The sequence below is a fragment of the Parambassis ranga genome, chromosome 3 (assembly GCF_900634625.1).
Source record: "Parambassis ranga chromosome 3, fParRan2.1, whole genome shotgun sequence".
Taxonomy (NCBI): Eukaryota; Metazoa; Chordata; class Actinopteri; family Ambassidae; genus Parambassis; species Parambassis ranga.
Genome location: NC_041024.1, coordinates 14,923,091 through 14,945,943, shown reverse-complemented (window position 1 = coordinate 14,945,943; position 22,853 = coordinate 14,923,091). Strand labels below are relative to the sequence as shown.

General features: G+C 39.5%; 3 protein-coding genes and 2 pseudogenes across 3 annotated transcripts; 2 read left to right on the top strand and 3 right to left on the bottom strand.

Annotated features, from left to right (window-relative positions):
* Positions 1–277: 277 nt before the first annotated feature.
* LOC114433573 (interferon regulatory factor 8-like) lies at positions 278–3,707 on the bottom strand (annotated as a pseudogene).
* A 1,927-nt stretch (positions 3,708–5,634) lies between these two features.
* LOC114433572 (dual specificity protein phosphatase 22-A-like) lies at positions 5,635–13,577 on the bottom strand (annotated as a pseudogene).
* Positions 13,578–15,178: 1,601 nt separating this feature from the next.
* On the bottom strand, positions 15,179–17,140 carry cox4i1 (cytochrome c oxidase subunit 4I1). Its single transcript, XM_028402399.1, has 5 exons — positions 17,059–17,140; positions 16,240–16,316; positions 15,852–16,016; positions 15,607–15,738; positions 15,179–15,492 (listed from the first exon to the last, which is right to left on the bottom strand). The coding sequence occupies exons 2-5, from the start codon at positions 16,313–16,315 to the stop codon at positions 15,356–15,358; spliced, it is 510 nt and encodes a 169-aa protein (XP_028258200.1). The 5' UTR covers position 16,316; positions 17,059–17,140; the 3' UTR covers positions 15,179–15,355.
* Positions 17,141–17,193: 53 nt separating this feature from the next.
* Positions 17,194–19,950, top strand: LOC114433735 (ER membrane protein complex subunit 8-like). The gene is made up of 5 exons (XM_028402397.1): positions 17,194–17,721; positions 18,028–18,104; positions 18,196–18,265; positions 18,385–18,479; positions 18,772–19,950. The coding sequence occupies exons 1-5, from the start codon at positions 17,509–17,511 to the stop codon at positions 18,929–18,931; spliced, it is 615 nt and encodes a 204-aa protein (XP_028258198.1). The 5' UTR covers positions 17,194–17,508; the 3' UTR covers positions 18,932–19,950.
* Positions 19,951–20,735: 785 nt separating this feature from the next.
* Positions 20,736–22,788, top strand: LOC114433679 (DNA replication complex GINS protein PSF2-like). The gene is made up of 5 exons (XM_028402323.1): positions 20,736–20,897; positions 21,041–21,155; positions 21,489–21,588; positions 21,663–21,789; positions 22,462–22,788. Exons 1-5 carry the CDS (start codon positions 20,808–20,810, stop codon positions 22,588–22,590), a joined length of 561 nt encoding a protein of 186 aa, XP_028258124.1. The 5' UTR covers positions 20,736–20,807; the 3' UTR covers positions 22,591–22,788.
* Positions 22,789–22,853: the final 65 nt, after the last annotated feature.

The window sequence follows — 22,853 nt, the reverse complement described above, 5'->3', positions numbered from 1 at the left end:
ATTCTCATTGTTCCAACTGGATTAAATTTGAGTTGATGAATTAATTTAGTCATTTAATGGAGCTAAGAGAAAATAGGCTGTATACAATGAGCAGAATTATATCAAAACATTAACATTTGAAAATGTGTGAGATTGGTGAAATAACAAATTCTCCTAATGTATACAGCCATTTAAGGATCTTATCCTTATGTATTCATTTGTATCAATTGGATTTACATTTTTGTAATATTTTAACAATCAATAATAACATTTTGATTAAGACAAGTTAACAAGTTACTCAGTAAAAAATGTTTTATTGAAAAATGCAGTTTACAAAAAAAGGTTAAAACAGTCTGATAGTAAAACCTATCTGTAATCTAATGCCACATTGCATCAAGGACTTATAAACATTTTACTAACTTGTAAAAAAATCTATTATTTACTAAAGAAAATAGAACTTTATCTAACAAATGACCATCTGTCTGTTCGAATGGTTTTCACAAGTAAAAACAAAGAAAGGTGTTATTGAAGTAAGATGCAGTATTGAGAACTAATATCAAACAGATGCTGCAATGAGACTTTCAGTAAGAGTCGTGATAGATATGGATGATTTGAGTTTTTGTATGTTAATGTCTGCCGATTCATCTCGTCTGTGTGTATCAGAAGTATGGGCTGGCCCTAATATACTGTTCATACAAGAGCCTCTGTCAGGTGTAACTGCTCATAGTTCAGGCAGTGATGGGCATGTTGTCCCTGTAGCAGGCCTGCCTTTGAGGACCACTGTAGCTGCACAAGTCCTGGTAGATGCGAGCCATTTGATCAGAGGCCACTTCATCAAACATCTCCAGGTTGGGGTTGTTGCAGTAAGGCTGGGAGCGACGCATGTTCATTTTCTCCAGCAGGTGTTGGCAGTTCACCATGGTGATCTTTCACAGAAAGAGGACAGAGAAATGTGTTTTTTTATTGTCTAAATCATTGAAGCATTAGTGGTCTACTTTCTGTCTACAGTATGTGTGACACATATTTTGATCTGTGAGGTCTTACCTGTACAATGATCAGTTTGTTCTTGGCACTGCTTTGATCATTGAGCTCCTCTCCGAAGCACAGAGTAACTGTTGGATCAGGAGCAGGGATCTGGCCCTCCTGGTGCAGCTGGAGAGCTGGAACACACAAATGAAGACAATCAGTGTAAATTAAATTATATAATAAAATGAATATGAAAGTGTTCTGAATAAGAATAAAAGAGCCTCACCCTGATTAAAACCTTCCTGTGTCAAAAATCTTGACCACAGCGATCCCTCTCGAGTTACCAGGCTATGGGGCTGAATTGTGGGCCCCACTTCGCCCAGCCCACTCCAGAAGACGCGGCTCTGGCACAGCCTTTTAATAAAGATGCCCTCTTGGTTTGCACGGACCAGCCACCCTCTCTCCAGGTGGCCCAGAAGCTTGCGTGTGACATAGCGCTGCCGGTCATAGTCAATAAGCTCAGCTGGGGGGAAATGAACGCTCTGCATGCTGTCAGAACTGTAGAGGGGCGCCACGACCCACATGATGCTGTGGGGAATCCTGCAGCCTTCAGGATGAGTTACCAGGGTGGTGTACATCAGCTTTCCTCCATAGTAGAAGCTGATCATCATTTGGGCTGAAGCTAGAGAAAGGAAACACAAAAAATGTGATGCACACATTCTGCCTGTTGTAAAAGTATTTGTGACAATATTACTGCCAGAGCTTCACTAATTATCTGTTGATTATCTGTTATAACACCTTTGTGAATAAGAAATAAATACCTGATGTGTGAGCGCCTGATGGCAACGAGTCCTGATGCAGTGGGAAAGCTGTGAATAAACAAGAGTCAGATTAAGGTCCTTTTTTTAAACACAGTGGACACAACCACAGTATGTCAGTACTTTGCTGCATCATCAGAAATACAATTTCTCTAGCACGATCTGACAAAGAAATAATCACTTTAGTCAGCAAAATTCAACAGGATGTTAGTCAATTCTTCCATTGCAGAATTCAACAGACCAGCAAATAGCTTCTACAGCACCCACAGCTTCACTAATGGAGCTTTCCACTGTGGTTAATTTTAAAGGAATTAAAGCTCATGTTTCATGTCACTGAAATAAGAAGGCTGATAATAAATCCTTAAACTGGAACGGCTGCAACACTGTTGCACTGACAAGGTTGTCTTACCAGTATGCTCCCCTGGGACCAGTACCTCTGGACTGGCCTGAAGTTGCAGCCTTCCTCCTGCAAAAAAAGACAACCATTAGCTGAGCACCTTTGTACACAGCTGTGAAAATGGTGCACATGTTTAGTGAGAGTGAGTTAGAGAGAGAAAGTAACACAAAGGCTAAGTGTTAATAAGACAAAGTGCATGTAGAATCAGATGTGGGGGTGGCGGTGGAATAAAACTGAAAAAAATGAACTGAAATGTAGCCTCACCTCTTTAATGATTCCTCTATTTCTGCAGGGCTGCAGTCCATGTCGGTGATATCACCAGAGCTGGTGGTAGCTGCCATGGGCAGCACTGAGCCTTTACCATCTGTGAGTGAAAGAAGATCATGGCTGAGTAAACATGTGAACTGAGGGGTTTTGCCTGCTGAACTTATTCAGTATTCATGATATACAGTTTCAGTGAACAACTGCACACAGACTCACGCTTTTGTTCTTCCTCGGGTACAATGCGATACACTTTATAGGGCTCGAGATGTCCAGCTGTGACCTCTCTGTCACCTCCTCGAAATCAGGGCTTTTATTCAGGGCACAGCGGAGTCTGGTCTTCCATGTGGCAGGTTCAGCCTTGTCCCCCTCCTTAAACTTGCCTTTGAATACAGCCCATGCCTGCAGTGCCAAAAAGATGGTGTATTGTTTGATTACAGCTGAATGCTTTAAAAGGAAAATTTAAAAATTAAAAGAGTTTATTTGAATTTGAATATTCAGACTGCAGCTTGGTTACAGGAGCATGTTTCTCTCCAGCTCTAAAGCTGACACAATATTTTACTACTTTTAAAAGCAATTCTTATTTCACTGATGGTTACAGTTTCACTGAAAATTGGAATATTACATTATGTTTGCTGAAGTAATTACAGTTGCGGTGCTAACTTGGACTTTTCGACTCCCTTTAAAGTCAAAGGCGCTCTAGAAATCCCCACAGACCCACTTTTGTGCTTTTACGCACAGCCTTCTAATGATGGTCAGACGGTCCTTTCAAACCTTGAAAATGGATGCGTCTACTTCTTGGTTGTAATCCTGTTTCCCCGCGTGTTTCCATGGAATTCGAAACATGGTGTGGCTTTCATCCTCCCACTGCAGTCCAGAGTACTGCGCACTTTGGATCTGCTCCATCAGCCACTGCTTCAGCCTCCGACCACCCGAGTTTGACATCTTGATGGACAAAAACTTTCTTTGATTGTCGTCTTATACCTATAGTAGGGGAATACCATCACAAATATTAATTTTGATGTCTATATTATTTAAATAAATTCTCCTAATTAAAGTCAGAGGTCATGAATCTAAAACTTTCCCGGAGAAAAAGGAAACTTACAGCTTGGAAAGCAGCTGAGCTCCGGGCCGTGTGTGTGGTGTTGATCGAACGCTCCCTGTCAGATTTGATCAGCTGAGTTCTGCCTAACTCTCGCCTAAAGTTTATTATGCTCCCTGTCATGAATGAAATAGCTGAGGCAGGTTTTAAAAACGTTGGCCCCGCTCCGACCAATGAGAGGGTTGAAGCTTCAGTAGGACCGCCCATTCCGGAAGAGCTGTTCTCTTAACTGTGGGCATTTACAAGAAATGGCCTGACACAGGCTATGGTTGTAAAGCGGCGGCCCACGCTAAAAGCTTTGCGGACGTGGAATACTGAAAACCTTCGAGTCACAAGCCTACCTTGTGCTGTGGGGGATTTTTGAGCTCCAGACCCTTCCACACCCACTCATCATCCCACACGAGAAGCCACAGAAAGCTGCAGGTAGCGCTGCCCGTGAGGAAACAGTGATCCATTCTCACACGGTCCCGTCTCCTGGGAGAAACCAGCCGGGTCTGATACCAGCATCATGCAATAAAACATACTGAAATATTAACTGGAGTTTGTGAAACAGTACATTGTCACATTGGCTTTATTAAGAGAGTTCCCATAATTCATTCAGGCTGGCAAACAATCTTCACTCCATTAAAAATAAGAGTATACTAACTTTATGGTAACTGCAGTATTCCAGCATACCTTCGCTTCTCTGAACGTCCTACCAGGAACTAATATAACAAAACATACCGATACACTGATCTAAGAAAGTAAACATACCGGTTCTCTCTCTCGCTCTGATTCTCTCTTATTTTTTCAAATAACCACATAAAGATGCTAGAGATATTAGCCCCACTATTCATTAAAATTCAGCTTCAGGTATCAGCCCCCGCTGACTTGGCCCCCTTACAGGATTCATGAATGAATTCCCAGGAAACAAGCTGAGCTTCCAAGGAAGGCAATGTGGGAACACACACACACACACACAAGTTGGTGTGTGTGCATAATAAAGTGAAGATTTTAGTATATGGTACATTGACATGTATGTAGACTTTTGTCTGTTTCATTTGTTGTCATTTTTTAATGTAAAAACAGTAACAACAGTCTCCTGCTGTCGTTATTATAAAGGGAAAGATTAATATGCTTCATATGGATGTTACCTGAGCCTCTAATTAAAAGCTACTGAGCTACTCTATGCTGTAACTTATATAATCCCCTTTTTTTAATTCACTTAAACAGCTAAGTGTGTATTAATGCTTATCGTCCACACATGAACACATACAATGGTGTTGATAGTACAGATTTATTAGCAATTCATCTTTTTTGTCAACCATTGCATTTTATTATAAAACACAACAAAATACATCATAAATACACAACTGAGACAATTAACTGCATCCATGAATATATAACAGAAAAAAATCCCTAAAAATCTGCATTGTTATGATAAAAAAGGTAAATAAGACTTCAATAGAATCAGGAAGACTTCAGCGTTTGGACTTGATGTTTAGTTTGTGTAGCTTCCCATTGTATCCTGCTTGGTATTACTTGAAGGAACATTTTGCCATTTCACAAGTCGGATACGTTTGTAGCAGACTGTTTTTGCAATTCTAATTAAAATGAACAAACGGCAAGAAGGTATATATTCATGCTGTTTACTCCATAGCAGTGATGTGCAACAGTAAGGTATTCAAAGTGGCTATAGTATATCACTCAATGATGTCATGTCAAGTCTTGTCTGTGCCATATTACAATATTTAAAGGCAAAATGTTCACTTAAGTATTAATCAGACATGTCTTTAAGGCTACTGAACTGAACTTTGCAGGTGCAAGGAATCCATGTGGGAAAAAGTGTACGCATCATGGCTAAGGTGCGGAGGTGTTTAGAGTAAGGCGTCTGTGAGCACCTGTTGTGGCTGTAGACAGCATGGCAGGTACTGGTAGTGGATACGAGTCTGTAACACAATTCTAAATCAACCTCCACTGCCTAAAGATGGTGAGACAGATGCAATAAAGTTATAAAAGTACAAGTGCCCATTTATCCTATGCTATTCTCACCCTATGCTTTTATAGTTGGCCTTAAAGTTGAACACAGCTTGGGGTTGATTTGGAAATGAGTACAGAATACAGGTGCTGCCATTTGCAGACAGTACTGGGCACTACTTTGGCATGACCAGAGAACTGTGTTTCAGGTGCTGCTTTCAGGATTATCAGCATTGGATGGAAGACCACTGATGCCTATTCCCCGACTGATCCAGCGCTGATCTGCTCCTGCCTCTGGCTCTCCTGTTGCTCTGTATACTGGCTCAGCAGGGCTCCCACCTGCTCCTGGTCATTGAATGGACTGGGACGGAAACTGGATCGTAACCACGCTCGATACTGAGAACAGGAGATGAAACAAAAATCCTCACTGACCACATTGTGTGGGAAATTAATAGGGTTAGGTTCATATCAAGTCCAACGCTAAATACCATACAACCTGCTAAACTGGCAGGCAAACTGTTAGATGATGTCATCTGTACTTGATGATTTGTGTTGTTTGCAACCAGGTGCCAGACAGTGAAAAAGAGAAATCCAGCTAATTTTAATTATACACATTCACACTTATAGTCTAATACCTCAGTACAGCTGTTTCATGTGCAGTCTCATTTTTCCCCATAAAGCTCATCTGTTGTTACAGGAGGAATAACGAAAGTGTCATTTAGCAGCGGGCTAAGGATTTTTTTTTTTGCAAATAATTGCAAAAAATTTGTGTTTAATAGTAGTTATTAAAAAAAACATTAATATAATATATTTTGCCCCTGGAATCAACAGTTGTGCAGGCCTCTGTATTATGTATAAGTAGTAGTAGTAGTAGTAGTATAAAGTTAAAACTAATTCTACCATTGGTTTAAAACCTGCAGAAGGAGTTGCAATATCCAAAATGATGTCCAGGAATTATTCAGTTATTCTGTGCAATACCATTTCTTCTGTGAAATATAATGAAGTGAAAGTGCATTTGAAAGTAATACATTCATCTTCCTAAAATTACTATTCTCATATTCATACACAAGAAAAAAAGAAACAGCACAGGACTGACTCACAACATCAACACAGCTGTAAAATAAATAAATAAATAAATAAATAAATAAATAAATAAAAAGCACAGAATAAGGATAAAAGATCAGTAAGTGGACTTATTGCCAAATGTTGCACAAGCCCTGCTGTCAACTGTCATTGTGTCATCTTGAAAAGAATATGAATATCATCACAAGCCACAAAGTGCTTTCAAGTGTTGCACATGCCAGACAAAAATGAAAGCATATTGCCAATACAATCAGAAAAACCTCCTCCAAATCTGTTCAAGGTGCTCACATCACAGCTGAGATACAAGCTTCATTTTAGGTACATAGTAAATTATCACCAGTCCAATCTTGGCAGGAAGAAAGAATGATTAAACATAACCAAATCTCTGCTGTACAGGTATATATGATGTAGCCTATAATGTTACTGCATCATCAACCACTGTCTTAAACATGGATCCAATGTTATCGCTAATAACAATCCAGTAATCTACTGCTCTCTGTAGCAGGGGACTTTAGTACTGGTGAGTCAAGCAGCATCATAACTTATAGATTGCCCTTTGACACTTTGACTTTTACTACTCGTATGTATCGGTGGGCTGGTCTCTCTTTCAGGCCTTCTTCCCAGGAGCATGCTTTGGTACCTGTTGTCTTATGCAGAGTGTCTACAGAGAATGAGGAAATCTCCTATTTTATTCGCTTTGCACCTGCCTGCTATCATATATACATTTCAGTGTAACTTACATGCCTTGTTACTATGGTACTGTGACATTATACAATAAGCAACACAGCTGTCTTACATTCTTCACTTTCTATCTGAGAAAGATGTGGGAAAATAGTCTTACAGAAAACCCATTTCCCCTTAAATCCTCGAAATCAGTGCCGGTGTCTACAAACAATGAGCCACTTTTTCAGTCATGTTATGTTGCAAGATGCTGACAGTAATGCTAGACACGTGATGAGCAGTACCAAACTAATGCAATCCCAGCAAACCCCCTGCAGTTCCCCTTCTCTGTGGAGCTACTGTTCCACTGGTCAGTGCTGATGGAATGGAATCGCACCGTAAATGAATTCACTGAATAAACTGTATGAAGCAATGTGTTCAAGGCTTGGACCAGTCATTTGTGTGTTTACATTCTGCCAATATTAAAAAGGCTGCAGAGAAGATATTTAAGTCTTTTTTATCTGTCACACATTTCAGGATTAGAATTGCTTTCTCTAAATTCGGTGTATGCTTAACTAATTAACTGTTATGTAGTTTCGTTTCCTGCTCTAGCTGAGAATCTATGTCAGTTAGGAACCTTAAATTATAAAATACATCATCTGGCCATTATCAAATATATAATAAAGACATAAACACATAACATTATGAAATGGCAAGAGACAGTTGACAAGTTAACCACAGACTGCATGTGTAGTGCGACGGTTCTGTGTGTCATATCCTGTGAGTGCCTGTACATAGGGCTTTCAATCACAAACAAAAGCGTGTAACACTCACTAGTATGAAAATGCAATTTTAAACTTAAAAACATCAGGATACAAACAATAGGCCTGGTTGGTTTCTGAGTGTTTATCATTTACCTCTGACACTTGAGTAGTCTGGTACTCCTGCAGCTGCTGTTGGAACCCATAGTTTGGGCCCACAAAGGAGCGACAGCCTTGACTGCAGACAGACACTCCTCCCAGCTGTAGTGGGTCCAGTCATCAGGTAGGCCACTACCATGGTAGTGCTACGGGACACACCTGCAAGGCTACAGTAACACAAAGCACAGGAAGTCATCATGCAGCAGAGAGCATATAGTATATGAATGGTGCTTTATACACTAGAAGCATGGAGCAGCTACATAATCTGTGCACCTGAGTGTGCCTCTTCAGGTATAATTATGCCTACTACTACATGACTAGACAGTAAACACGAGTCCCTCTGCTTTCACAAGGGAGACACAAAAACTTACCAATGAACTAGACAAGCTCCACCATTCAGGCGACAGTCGTGGATGAAGCCAATAACTCTTTGAAATGCTGTAATCTGGAGAGAAAGCAACAAACACAATGCAGATGACTATTATATTACATCACACACTTCTGGGAAACTTCCCAGTATGGGATGAATAAAGTATTTCTATTTCCTGTTGTATGCAACCAACAATAACAATAATAACACTCCTCAAGAACAACTTAAGCTTACTTTTACTAAGGTAGAGTGTTCAAAACTAAAAATGAATACTATAACAGGATATGAAAATGAACACCTTGAACTGAAACTCCTGCATTGAGACCCTCACCTTATGTTTTCAATACATTTCTAACACTGCGAATACAAACTGATTCTGACTGCACACACTGCAGGTTACTCTCAAATATGGTTCCAGAATGAGTAAGGTAGTTTTAGTAGATTGTTGTCATTTCTAAGATGATAATCCGGATTTTCCTTTTTAATCTAGTTGTCATGTGAGAAAAAAAAGGTTGGGTCTGCTCAAACTGAGAGTCTGTGGTAGACCAGAACACAGACAGCCAGGACAGACAAGGGAAGTACTGTCTTCATTTTTGTCTATCTGCAAAATGACATCAATTCCAGCTTGATTTATTCTGTGTCTAAAAATGATCAATAAGCTTGTGGTAAGATGTTACATACAAAAAACAGACAACAGTTTCTTAGTGTACAGGATGTGAAATAAAATGACAAATGAGAACAATACATGTAGGATAATGAAGCACAACTGCTCCCCAAATATCCTTCTTATTCACTGTCAGGAAACACTGATGGTGCTTTGCATAATCAAGAAGTGCATGGCTGACAGCTCTGTCTCCTGAGGAGCAGATGCTGGTTACTCAACAGCAGACAGAATAACAGACTGGGGCTAAATAGATTGACTGTCACTTTTCTTTTTTCCTCCTTCCTGAGGTCCAAACTCTTCTTTAAAAGATGTCTCCTCAGCACTTTGTTCTGTCTCCCTAGCACAGTGATTTCCGGCAATCTTGTTTAATATGCAGAAAATTACTTGTGACAAGGATTTGAGGTTTTAAACCTGCTGAATATGTAGAATAAAACTGAAACAAATACGCTGTCAAATGGCATACTGTACATTTAAATGCCAAAAAAACTATTTTTTATAACAATAAAACATACCACCACACTGTTATGTCTAAACACCACGAGGCAGAAATGCACATCTCATTTTGGAAATGTTGATGCAAATAAGTTTACACCTTCATGGTCAAATGCCGATTTACCGAAGCAGGCTCTTTCCTCAGTAGGTTCACAGAAAAGAGGAAGCCCTGGCTCTCCACAAACTTATCTGGTGTTGACATCTATATAAATTTGATTTAATAAGATAGATCAATTGCAAATTCCACACAAACCTGGACAACATCAAACACAGTAGTGATCCAGATGGCCTCAATGTTGCACCTAGTTGAGACCTGTTCATTCAGTTTAAAGTTTGCTGTCACTTTAGCCATAACCTCACATCCAACAGGAGTTTTATGGAAGTTTAAACCACTGTAGTGTCTACCAAAAATAGAGAAACTGTGTGAGAGAGATGATACTACCGTGATAGTAGGGGCCCCTAGATAATGGCAAGCATAGTGGGTGACAGTGGCCTCGCCATACAGTCAGTCAGACCAGCGATTGTGACAGAGGGGTTTTATTAAAGCCCTGGGTGGTCGAAGCTAACAGGCAGATGTCACACTTAGGTTTCCTTCCTCTGCTGCCTGAGGGAAGGACGCTTGATTGCGACAGTGGAGGTCAGACATCTCCAACCCAGCCTAATCAGCAACATCCAACCAACCATTAACCAACTTCCATTCTCATTTTGCTACATTTCACACAGATCTTTTTTATTTTTTAGTGAAAACTGGTCCTTTCAAAGCACAGATATGTAAAACTTTTTATCAGCTAATAGCAAGGACATTCACAGGAATGGCATAATTCCTGGATATTTAGACAACCACTTTTATGATCTCTACCTCTACCAGTGCTGCTATAACTACATATTTCCTGTGCAGCTCCACAACTGATGTCACAGTCTGTCATCATCAGGCATTGCAATGAGACTGCTGCCTTGTGTTGTGCCCTTACTCCCTGCCAATCCATACTTACAGCGACTGGTGTAGAAGGTCAAAGACCCTACAAAGAAAGAGGCATTACTGCTATGACTAATGTGTTGTGTTAGTGGCTGCTGCAAGGGTGGAGAGATAGCTCATGCCTATTTCAACACTACGTCTGTCTCTTCATCAACCGTGACACATCAAGACACACGCCATTTCTCTACCTCTCACACAAACACACACATCCTCCATTAAACTGCTGCTTCAGAAAAAAAAATTTTCTTGTGTAATTCTGCAGTGTGCTCTGATGGTTGATTATAATTTGGACAAATTTGCTGCTAATCCTAAAGGTTCACAAGCTGTTGCCACTCACAGGAACATGTGTGAAAATCTGCTAAAGTTTGGGGGTTTTATTTATGCAAAAATATTAAAAATCTCAAAGGCTTCACAAGCAACATATATATGTCACAAAATGATTGTAAGTGATAAACTAAAAGCTACTCTCACTTTGACCTCTTGTATTTCTGCTTGACGTACACGGTACAAATGCACCCAAACATTACAGACACAGTCAAAATTACCACAGGTAATGCTGTGTGGTTACTTACAAGTTCTGGCTGGAGGCATCAGCTGCATGAATACATAGGTATGTCATGTCCTGTAAAAATGTATGTAAAAACAGACAGGTGAAAGAAAACGTAATTAATTTGAACATATACATATTATACCCGAGTATCATCTGTGGTATATTGATACTATTGGTGCAAATTGTGCCTCAGGTCTATTATCTAATGTGAGGCCTTGGTCTCACAAGTCCAGCACCCACACCAATTTCTTGTCTAAATGTTACTATACATGTGAAAGACACAAAAATGGTAGCAAATGTTACTGTTTAGACATTAATTATCTAACACTTAAATAATTTACTCTCATGGTCTCCAAAATCATTATCTCCTATTCGTAGACACACATTCCCACTAAACTGGAAAGCTATTGCACCAACCACAACTTATCACCACCCCCTGCTGGCTGAGATGGCAAATCACATATAAATATGTAAATTCAACTTGTACAAGACAAAAGTCCATTGACAACTGCCCTCTGTGACCCTGTGTAGGATGAAGTAGGTTAGAAGAATGGAAGGGTGGATTTAATTCATAAAAAAAGAAGAAACTTGTCTTGAACATGTAGTGTCCACTAACCTCAAACACGGGCTTAGCATTATTGTACACGGACAGGATATGAGTGATGCCATTCTTAGTTAGACTTTCTCTGTTTTCTGCATCTGTGCAAGAAGGGAGAAACAAGGAGAAGAATGTTATACAAAATAAAAACCAACTTTGACCAGTTATTTTAAGCTGCTGCTGACACAGGTTTGTCAGCTGTTTACTCTCTTGTATCATCATTTAGTGCGGTTATTAGGCCTGTGGTCTCTTGTTCCCGTCACTTGAACTAATTTTAGCTAATGTGCTACTTCATCTGAAGCCATGATCGAGGCTGCTAAATTTGGAATACTGCAAATGCCATATTAACTGGAAGGAGGTTGTGCCAGGCCACACAGTGACAAACTTAAGACTCGGTAAGCAAAGGAAACACCTTTAAGCTTTCATTTATTTTGGCACTAAAAACAGAGGCAGGATTTTTGTCCTTATTTGGAAAATTATATTAATTAATTAAACATCCAATACAATTAAACCAAGATAAACAACGGCAAAATGTAGTATATAATATTCAACTGTATTAATTCTCCTAATTGTTCATTCATTCATTTATAGATATAACATTGATATAAGTAGAGAAGATTGAAGCAAGGCGTCTGGACTTGTAGAGTTTTCTTGAAGACATTTTGCTGCTCATCCAAGCAGCTTCATCAGTTCTAGATATAACATAGCCTAAACCCCTCTACTCTACATATGTTTATAAATCAAGTTGTCTTACCTCTTATATTCCCAAGGTAGAGCCCATCAACAACCTGTGAAGCAGCAGTAACAGACATGTTGCATTTAGACAGTCATTACACTTCAGCTTCAACAACTTGACTAAAGAAGAGCAAATGTTCTGGGAGCAGACAGATTAGATTTAAGGCTTAAGGCTTAAGAACCAAGTAGCAGCAAAGGAAACATCTCCAACAGCCATACAAGGCCGGAGGCACTGATGCATGACGATCAGAATGAAGTGATGAGAAGCAAGGATGTTCAGGAATAGGAACTAGAAATCAATAGGTGTCTCAAGGTAGCCAGGAGTTGGATTGACACGAATAATACCTGAACATAGCTGGGGAAATTAAGCATGTTGGCAGTGAGCCATCACCTGGCAAAGGGTGTTGTTAAAATCAGCCAGACTCCTTCAGAAGGTTAGGGATCAGGTGAGGTCACAGCAGCCCTGGGACACTGTATACCTAACTGCTGTGTGGAGCACAATGATCTGGATTTACTAGAGCACAGAACTGATCACAATCTGTTCAGCTGTGGCAAAACAAGAGTTCACACCAGACTCCTTCAACCAATGTTGGTTCAACTAATAAGTCCAGCGTGCATTTCCCTTGTTTATTTCCTCAGCCCACTAGCAAAACGTGACGTGATTCATTAACGCTGAGTAGCTGCGCAGGTGTCGTTCTGCTATGACTGTGTATAGTTTTACCACAAAAAGCCACAAACACCATCACACATCGAGAACGAGGCCTACCTTATTCATTCCATTTCCCATGGTAACCCCTGAGCAGTCTACGACGAGCGGCAGCACCTTGTTGAACAGCGAATCTATGTTAACATGGACTTTGTATCCAAAACGCGAGGCTGCTGGACTGAATGACTGCGACTCACACAAATGTGAATAACCCCGATTCAGCTGCTACGTTTGCAACATTATTAGATTCAACATCTAAAACATGTATGTTTATATTCCAGCCTTGACCTCCTCTCTGCTACAACAACAGTTCCGTCATGCTGTATCTTCTTCCGGATTGTTTTCACGTGAAACAACTGCAGCTGCGGGCGCATCCGGGGAGTGACGTCACAGCATGTTGCAGTGGTTGCAGTGGAGGCCAATGCGCTGGCTAACGTGACTCCCGCGTTTAATTAACATACATTAAGTGAAATTAGCGACGTTTTGTAGGACCAGTGACTAAATTAATGAGAATTTAAACTGCATTAATGTTCACAACCCACCGTGACAGTACAGTAGCACTGCCCGGACAGCATTTATCATACATGGTTCCATGCTGATGTGTCCCTGGGCAAGACAATAATTAAATAATTTGCTCACAAGCGCTTTAACCTGTGTGAAAATATATAAATATAAACGTTTTTTATTAATGGCAATCGCGGCTTCTAAATACTTGTAGCCTATTTTCTTATTCTTGTTCTCCTCTTTTCTCGTCGCTGTGAGGATGGGATGCAGAAAAATGAGGATTGTTAATTACTGTATTGGTGTGTGTGTAATATTATATTTTTTTACTGTATAGCACTTTGGTCGGGGGCCTTGGAAATGTCCTATATAAATAAACGTGACATTGACATGAAGATACACCATCACACAAATGACAGACGTAATTACTGCTATGCCTGAAAGATTAAACACCCAGAACAGGATCAGAGTAGGTAATACAAACATCAGCTGCTAGTGGCGATGTTGCCACACCATCACACACCATTGTGTTGGCGTCTCAGGTGTCTTTTTCCTGTCAGTGCAACAAGAGGAGACAGCATGGATGCTATCTGTGATTCTCAAACGCTGGTGATCCCAGCCAGTGTAGGGTAACTGTTACATGGTCCTTATCTTCTCAGTTAGATGCATGCCTCATATTTGTTAAATAATAAATCATGTTTATTTACAAAAGAAGCCCATATACTCAAACTACATTAAAATGCATTGAATGAAAATAACCTAGAGGACTGAGAATCTTTGACATTTCACATGATTCTCGGCATGATCTAATTTGAATTACAGTATAAAGCACCTTGCAATATTTAAGTTAATGTAAAAACAGAATTCATGCAAGACAGTTTCATTTTCTTCCTCCATTAATTTTGTGATCTTTTCAGGTGGCCCTGTTTTAATGTGCTTTTAATAAATGTCCAACTGCCACCCTGGTTTATGAGCATCCTAGATAAAAAGAAACAGTATAGATACAGATTAAGGAAGATCCTTTCCCCACCAAACAGTTAGAACTGATGGAGCTGCTTGGATGAGCAGCGAAACCTCTTCAAGAAAAACTCTACAAGTCCAGACGCCTTGCTTCAATCTTCTCTACGTATGATGACCTGGATGACTGAGAATCTTCATCAACAAGATCCTTTCAGTTAGTATGTTTTTAGTATTAGTTTTAATATTACAGTTGCCTCATTCTTAGGATTGAGGAAGCTGAAGCAGACTTCAATGAAGGACTCAAATAGAGGGAAAGAGCTTAATTGAAACAATTAGGTGGATGTTATAACTGTATATACCAATTAGATTCCTTCCAAAACTTGAGTGTTTCAGGAGTGTTTTTTGTAGTATGAGCCACTGTTTTGAATGCTCAATATATGTTTTGTCTCAACTAAAATGAAAAAAAAAGAAAAACAATTAGAAGTTTATTTGGTTAATAATTTATTTCTATAATACACAAAGACCATAAGAGGAAGTGGCCTTCCAAAATGCAAAGACTGAGGTAACGTGGACAATTGAAAAACAGAAATATAGGTTTTTCTTGTTTTGTGTAGTTGGTATGCCAATATCTTCAAGTAGGTTTCATGGTCCTCTAGGTCTCTTACTTTTTCCACTGTTTGTTTTCGTAGTCCCAGTCGGCTGAGATGCCCTGCACTGGGTTCATTCTCATGTCCAGCATCCTCTGCAGCTCCTTCTGCTTGTACTCGTCGTCGAATGTATGTGGGACAGGTCCATACACTGTAAAAAAGACAAACTGTGTCAAACCACTATCCTGATTAAACTGCAAGAAAACTGGTAAAAAAAGAAGCACAAGGAAGAATGAAACATGTGGTATATACATGTGATATTTACCATACTTTCTCTGCCACAGAACAATCAGACCAGTGAGACCAATGAAGATAAACACTCCTCCAATCACAGACTTCCATTCGTCAGATCCCTGGTTCATCTCAGCATAGCTCTTTTCAAAACTAATGCGATACACTGAAAATGTAAAATACAATGCTTTAGAATATATTTTGCAATGGTTGGAAACAAAACCTTGAAAGGTTGAGGTGTTATGAACATTAGGGAAGGTAAAGGTCATAAACTCCTACGTGCAAGCTTCTCATCAAGGGACAGTGCAGCCCACGCGCCCTTCTCCTTCTCCTTTAGGGACTTCTGCTCTGGACTCAATTTCTGCACATAACTGATTTCTGGGAGAGGGACGTCCTGCCTGTCCAGGTAGACAGGGAGGGTGTAGTCCTCCACTTTTGCAACACCTGTAAGAGTTGACAGTGACACCGATTACATTTGGACTTCATGACTTTAAGCAAACCTTCTCTTGGAAGGTCATCAAAATGATAGTCTGTGTTGACCAGTGTGAACATCTGAATGTCACTTGATATGACAACACTTCTTTTTTTATTCAGAGGCATAAGAATTGCAGATGTGTTTTAATTTACAAATTAATTTACAAATTAATTTACAAATTGAAAAATTTACCATGTCCTCCCCGTGCACAGACAGATGTGGAAATGGCACGTTTGCCAATAAGGCGGAGGGCTCTGGTGGCCAGCATTCTGTGAGAAAGGGCACATTAATTAATTTTGAATAAAAAGAATGCTTTCACATATTGGAAATATACATATAAGTCTCAACAATTGCTATAACCTTACAATTTACAGAGCCCAAACATATCAATGAGCAGTAAAAACCTTTAAAAATCAATTTCTTAGGTCTATGAAACAGCCATACATGTTTGTATTTATTATCTGTATACTTGATACCGTTATTAATTTTAAGATGTTAACATTGCATTTAGAAGTAATAGCAGACATCTGTTGGACTATTGTTGTTGACCCTTTCCGTCCTAACCTACCTAGCATTACGCTGAACACTGGGTTCAACGCAATGCTACTGCTAATCTTAGCATTAGCTGCAAACGCAAGGTCACACCGACCGGAAAAAATAATGACAATTACGCCCGTTTCTTTGAGACAATAAAATATTATTCGCCATCCCCCAAATGACTGAGAATACATTTAAGCGAGCTCAAAGCATACCCCTTAAACATTTGCAACCGGTGCACCGCATCTGCCTTTTCAAATATATGCTAAATGGTAAGGAAAGGTACCCGGAACGTTAGCCGACCCGCTCTGACAAAGTCACATCACCCGCTTGCTAGTTTCAGTTAGAAATTCTCAATTCGTCCGTGGGTATCAGTGATACTAAGCTTGTGTATAATGTCACAGTGCATATTCGTTATAAATGAAGTTTTTGCTTAAAGTTAGAAAGATGCCGTTAATCAAAAAGACGACCTACTGTATCTTCCTTGCTTCTGTCCGCCGATGGTGTAAAGGGAAGTATGCTTGCTTTTGGACGGAAATACGTAAATCTTCCGTCAGACCCGGATGTAAGACGATCCCTTTTTTACGACATTTCTTTGATGACTTACGGCACCACCGGTGCTTCAGTAACGAGTGAACGGTGGAAGTAAGATTAGCTTCTCTGGCTGTTCACGAGTTATTCATTTCACACAGCAAGGCTGAAAAAATTTATGATAATTAAAAAGCTTATATGTACTCGCCAGAGGACATAGCTCCGACCGTATGTTCTGACAGTAGGGTGGCTGCTCAGGTAGATCTCTACTTACTCCCGGGCATGATAAGTAACGATAGCTAACGATAGCAGAAAGCAGTCCTTCCTCACCGTGCAACTAGCCACTGTGCTACTTTTGACAGCAGCTGTCGAGCCTTCGGATTTCTTCTAAACATGCCTATCCAGCTGACTAGTCAAGCTTACTGTAAAATGCTTTTACACGCAGCCAAATATCCTCATAGCGCCGTGAATGGATTGCTGGTGGCAGAAAAAACGAAGGAGAAAAAGAAAGACAGCCACAGTGATCCAGTCCTGTGCGTGGACTGTGTGCCTCTGTTTCACGGAACTCTTGCTCTGGCACCAATGCTAGAAGTGGCTTTAACGCTGGTAAGTCGTTGTCAAGTTAACTGTGTGCTCAGTTTTAACGTACTGTGTGGACCTGGCATAAACCAGTGCAGTCTATCACTATATTTCTAAAACACAGTTTAGTGGTACCCATGTTTAGATCAGTGTAGATTAAATTTTAGGATCACCTCTGAGTGCAAAGAAATACCCTTTAACAGTACCAGAAATCACAACTGTAGGTAAAACTATAATCTTTACCTAATCAGCTGGTAACTGATCTGTCTGTTTTTCTCTTCTTGAAAATGTAACTGAAATGACTTGTCCTAATCTGTCCTACTCCTGCCTCAGATTGATACTTGGTGTAAAGAAAATAGTTATGTAATTGCTGGATATTATCAAGCCAACGAACGCACCAAGGATTCAAGGTGAGAAAAGCAAATGGATGCTCCCATAAAACCAACCTCTCTGCACCCTGCTCTGAACCTTATTCTGATGTACACAAGGTTTCTGTTTCAGACTAAACCAAGTGGCAGAAAAAGTGGCTGCCAGGATTTCTGAGAACTTCAGCGATTCAGCAATTGTTATGGTAATAGTTAATTTAAACTGTTATTAATGGATTAGTCTTTTTTTTTTGGTAATTAATAATTACAATGCATGTCACAAATATCACACTGAATGTAATTAGTTTCTTTCTTTTTTCTGAAGGTGGACAACAGTAGATTAACGATGAGCTGTTTTGAGCCAATCGTACATATCTATGATCGCCATGAAAACAAGTGGAAATGCAGAGAAGTAACTTTGTAAGTGTTTGAGTGTCTGCTGCAGGTTCCTGTTCTTATTATTGAGAAAAAGTATAAAGCATTAGTAAACAAGCAAGAGGTTGTTCTAATGTTTAAACTACATATACGTCCAAATATTAGTATTAATAACAAAAGATTCAAAACATTCTCAGTGACATTTACGCAGAACATTGTCACGTTGACTGTCTGTACATACAGTGCAAGAGATTCAAGTACGTCTCCCTCTGTTCTTTTTTTCCTCTCAATAACTTAGGCATTAATTGGCACATTGATGTTTTTGTTTGTCTCGCAGTGACTCTTTTGAGGACTGGAGCGAAGCACAGAAGATCACATCTGCTCTGTTGGAGGGCAGGTCATATGAGAACTTGATTGACTTTGACAATCACTTGGATGATTTAAGGAATGACTGGACCAACCCTGTGATCAACAAGTCTGTCCTGGATCTGTGCTAAGACCCTTAGTCTGGAGTACTCTGGACACTTGCACCCAAACACTGCTGCCATTTCAGCATGCATGACGCTACTTACTGGGTAGCATAGAAGAACAAAACATGCTGAATACTTAAGTCTGTGTTCCATCAAAAGGTTCCCACACTGACGGGAACCTGTGGAGCACTGACCAGTTAGGCCTCTGAAGGGCAAGCGCAACACAATGTTGGCCTGTGTCCACCTTTAAAAGGTGATACTGAAGTGATGAGGCAGTTATGTTTTTGATTGCAACTTCAATGTTTTTTTTTCTTGCAACGGTTTGTGATTATTCATAGTTATGTGTGAAAGGTTAAATCCTAGAATTTTGAGCTATATATTTCTTCTAAGGTTTTACAGCCACTAGCCATACAAGTTCTGAATTATTAAAATATTTAGGCTATGATTAAATTATATGATTATACTTGAGATAACATAAAATATATTCTTTATTAAATTTCTAGTTTGTTTTAAATGTTAAAACAAAAGTCGTATGTAAAAGTGTAAAGACAAAAAAAAAAAATCATAAAAAAGAAGCTGTAATGAAAAATCAGACACACAGGAGCCTAAAGGTCCAACTGTACCAAGCTGAGTCTTTCTGTAAATGCACCAGCAACAACAAAGGGATGGTTTATATGAGAGCTTTTTGTATGATGCATGTCTCTTAGTGACACTAGAGTGCTTCACAACTGGCTGATGTACATGTCTCTAACCGGCTGTTGACTTAGGTTCAGAAATGTCTTTAGAAATTTACGCTGAGTCAGATGATAGGAATGTGTGAACTTTGTTTTGTGTGGGATATTTGTTTTAGGAATATAGCTTTTTATAATTGGCCACTCTAAATCAATTATTTAAAGGTGTTATTCATTAAATTATTTATTGTGTGGCTAAGCATCACATTTGTATCTGAGATTAGGATTAATCAGCTAAAGCTTATTACTTGAATCGTAACATTTTTTGACAACTTTTATGAACTGAATGTACAATGAAACTGATTTTTGAAGGAATGTGGAGTCCTTGTGTCCTTGTGTTGTTTGTGAAATTATGTTGTGTCTTATAATGCTGCCTTACCACAAAAAAGTTTGGTAACAACCTGAGCTGCTCCAGAACTGCAGTTTTATTTTGTTTATATGATTTAATGTCTTTGCGGCAATATTGATAAGGCATTTTATGTCATTTTGTAGAAGAATTTAGAACAAAAACTTGAACATATCCAGTACTGAAGGAGAAAGAAGATGGAAAACCTTATGAAAGGAGATAAGACAGGAGGGACACGGCCATAGGTCCTACGTTGTAAGCCAACAACCCATAAGCAAGTGATCAAAGCTTTGGTATATGGTAATATAACAAGCATGTTCAACAACAGTATTGTTTAATACATGACATGGAAATGCGGTAGCTATGATAAATAAAGGTTGTGTCATATTAAGTTATGGATCTGACACAGTCAAGTAACTAGAGTTAGGCCCATTAAAAGGCAATTTAAATATTCTCATGTCACAGAGAACATGTGGCCCTTCCGTTTATCTCTTGGTGAATATTGCCACCCAGTGGCGCTTATCTGCAAGTGTTGCTGCTACGTCACGTGGTGCCCACTTCCTCTTTTTAGACCAGCTTGTACAGCAAAACGTGGTAAACCAAAATGTATTGTTTGTGTCTTACCTTAATTTCTAGTTAAAGTAGATCTGAATCTGGATCTGGAATTACCTACAAAAACATGAAATTTGACCGCAAACACACCGACATACAGTGCTGAGTTTGTTTCCGGTTGATGCCATCGTCGTCACTTCCGCTTCACGCAACTCGCAACGCGGGAAAAGTCTGCTGTTGTTGTGAAGTTTAAGAAACTAAACTACAAAGAGTGATGGATCCTTCCGAAGTGGAGTTCCTCGCTGAGAAGGAGGTGGTGAAGATTATCCCCAATTTCAGTCTGGACAAGGTTTATTTGATCGGGGTAAGCACATCTATTAAACGTTTAGCGTTCATACACATCAGTCACTCCAAGGGCACGCTGTGTTTACATCACGTAGAATGAATAAGTGCACGATGGCGTAAAACTGCGACCTGTTGCAGAGTACAGTGTGTTTCTGTCCTCAGGGAGACCTGGGGCCCTTCAACCCTGGCCTGCCTGTGGATGTTCCTGTGTGGCTGGCTCTCAACCTCAAACAGAGACAGAAGTGTAGAATTGTTCCTCCTGACTGGATGGATGTTGGTAAGGTGCAAACACTGTTTGATGGGTTGCATGACAGTGTTTTAGTATGTTAGCTCTTTACCACACAACACAAGATGGCAACATTAGATAAAGTCACTGCACTAATAGGTTTAATAGGCAAATCAATTGTAATACTTTTGTATTATTATTATCATCTGTAATAGTGCCTAAAAATCTTTTCCTTGTTGTTAATTGTTGTTAATTTTTCTGTTACCTTATTTTTCTTATCTTGCCTTTGCCTTTTCGTGCCATGCTTATGAGGCATTGATGTGTTTTTATGTATTTTGATCTGTCCATGTGATTTCCTGCTGTTTTCCCTTCTCCAATGTGCAGAAAAACTGGAAGAGATGCGGGAGCTTGAGAGAAAAGAGAACACCTTCACACCTGTTCCCAGTCCTTATTACATGGAGCTGACTAAGCTGCTGCTGAACCAGTGAGTGATATAAGCTGAGGCGCTCATGGTGTGCGTGGGGTCCTTTCTAACATGGTGTTGGTCTTTTTTCATAGCGCATCTGATAACATCCCTAAAGCAGATGAGATACGCACGTTGGTCAAAGACATATGGGACACTCGTATCGCCAAACTCCGCCTGTCAGCTGACAGCTTCATTACTCAGCAGGAGGCTCATGCCAAGGTAACATTCATCATTATGCTTCAATATCTGGCGGTCGTATGTTAGAATTCTATTCTTTCTTTCTTTTGTTTTTTGTAATGTTATTTTTCATTTTATCCAGAGAAGCTGATGTGTTAAACAGCTACAATAATGCTGTAGTTTATGTAGAAATACGGTGACTTTAAAACATACCAACTGTGAACTGAATTATTGTTGATGCCTAAAGTATCTTTGACATTTGTTTGGTAAAGTGGGAACCTTGTAGCCCTCTGTAAATCATCAGGATTACATGTCGATCTCTGTAAAATTAATTGGGATTATTCTTTTATCCTCATCTTGTGGTTTGCTTTCTGTTTCCCTGTCATCGTTAAGGTCCAGCACACTGACTCATTAGAGGAAGTTGCAGCAGTCTCCTAATTTATTTTTTACTGGAAAAACATAGACAATCAGTCTACTGTGTCATTTATTTATCAGCTATTATAGCCTCTGTGTGCACCTCCTATGAGTGAAAATATAATGTAATATATAAATGGTGCTTACATTAAAAACTTAATTTGCCTCTAACTCAATAATTGTTTTGAATGAAGTAGACATGAAGAATTGGGCGGCAGAGCAATATTGGCATTTTTTTCTCGTTTACCTTTTTAACACTGACCATGCATCCTGACTAACTCGGCTTGTTTCACTCTACAGCTGGACAACCTGACTCTGATGGAGATCAACACCATACGAACATTCCTTCTTGATTCTCTGAACTGCATGTACAAGCTACGCTCCAATCTGCAGCCTGGTTCCAGTAAAGGACAGTTCACGGACTATTGAATCAAAGTGTCAAAGGCCTGCTAAAAGGGTATTGATCTAGTCCCAAGTTCTTTTGAAAGGCTTGAAACTTCCGATGAACTGAAACATCTTATTCAGCCTTTCAGACTCCTGAACATAAAGCATGTATGCTTTATGTGTTCCTACTGTTTGCGAAATCTGAATCTTCAATGTATGGTGTCAGTGATAGTTTAAAATAACCACAATTTATGCATGTTTCCTTGTTTGATAATAAAATAACTTAATAACGGTAACTGGTTTTATGA

Bases quoted from the DNA above. Each gene is read 5' to 3' on its own strand.
- cox4i1 (XM_028402399.1), bottom strand. From the start codon at position 16,315: ATGCTGGCCACCAGAGCCCTCCGCCTTATTGGCAAACGTGCCATTTCC. The intron at 16,017-16,239 runs GTAAATTTTTCA...CAACTCTTACAG, and splicing joins CTGTGCACGGGGAGGACATG to GTGTTGCAAAAGTGGAGGAC. The intron at 15,493-15,606 runs GTAAATATCACA...TCTTTTTTACAG, and splicing joins TCTGTGGCAGAGAAAGTATG to TGTATGGACCTGTCCCACAT.
- LOC114433735 (XM_028402397.1), top strand. From the start codon at position 17,509: ATGCCTATCCAGCTGACTAGTCAAGCTTACTGTAAAATGCTTTTACAC. The intron at 17,722-18,027 runs GTAAGTCGTTGT...CTCCTGCCTCAG, and splicing joins TAGAAGTGGCTTTAACGCTG to ATTGATACTTGGTGTAAAGA. The intron at 18,480-18,771 runs GTAAGTGTTTGA...TTTGTCTCGCAG, and splicing joins AAATGCAGAGAAGTAACTTT to TGACTCTTTTGAGGACTGGA.
- LOC114433679 (XM_028402323.1), top strand. From the start codon at position 20,808: ATGGATCCTTCCGAAGTGGAGTTCCTCGCTGAGAAGGAGGTGGTGAAG. The intron at 21,589-21,662 runs GTGAGTGATATA...CTTTTTTCATAG, and splicing joins ACTAAGCTGCTGCTGAACCA to CGCATCTGATAACATCCCTA. The intron at 21,790-22,461 runs GTAACATTCATC...TTCACTCTACAG, and splicing joins AGCAGGAGGCTCATGCCAAG to CTGGACAACCTGACTCTGAT.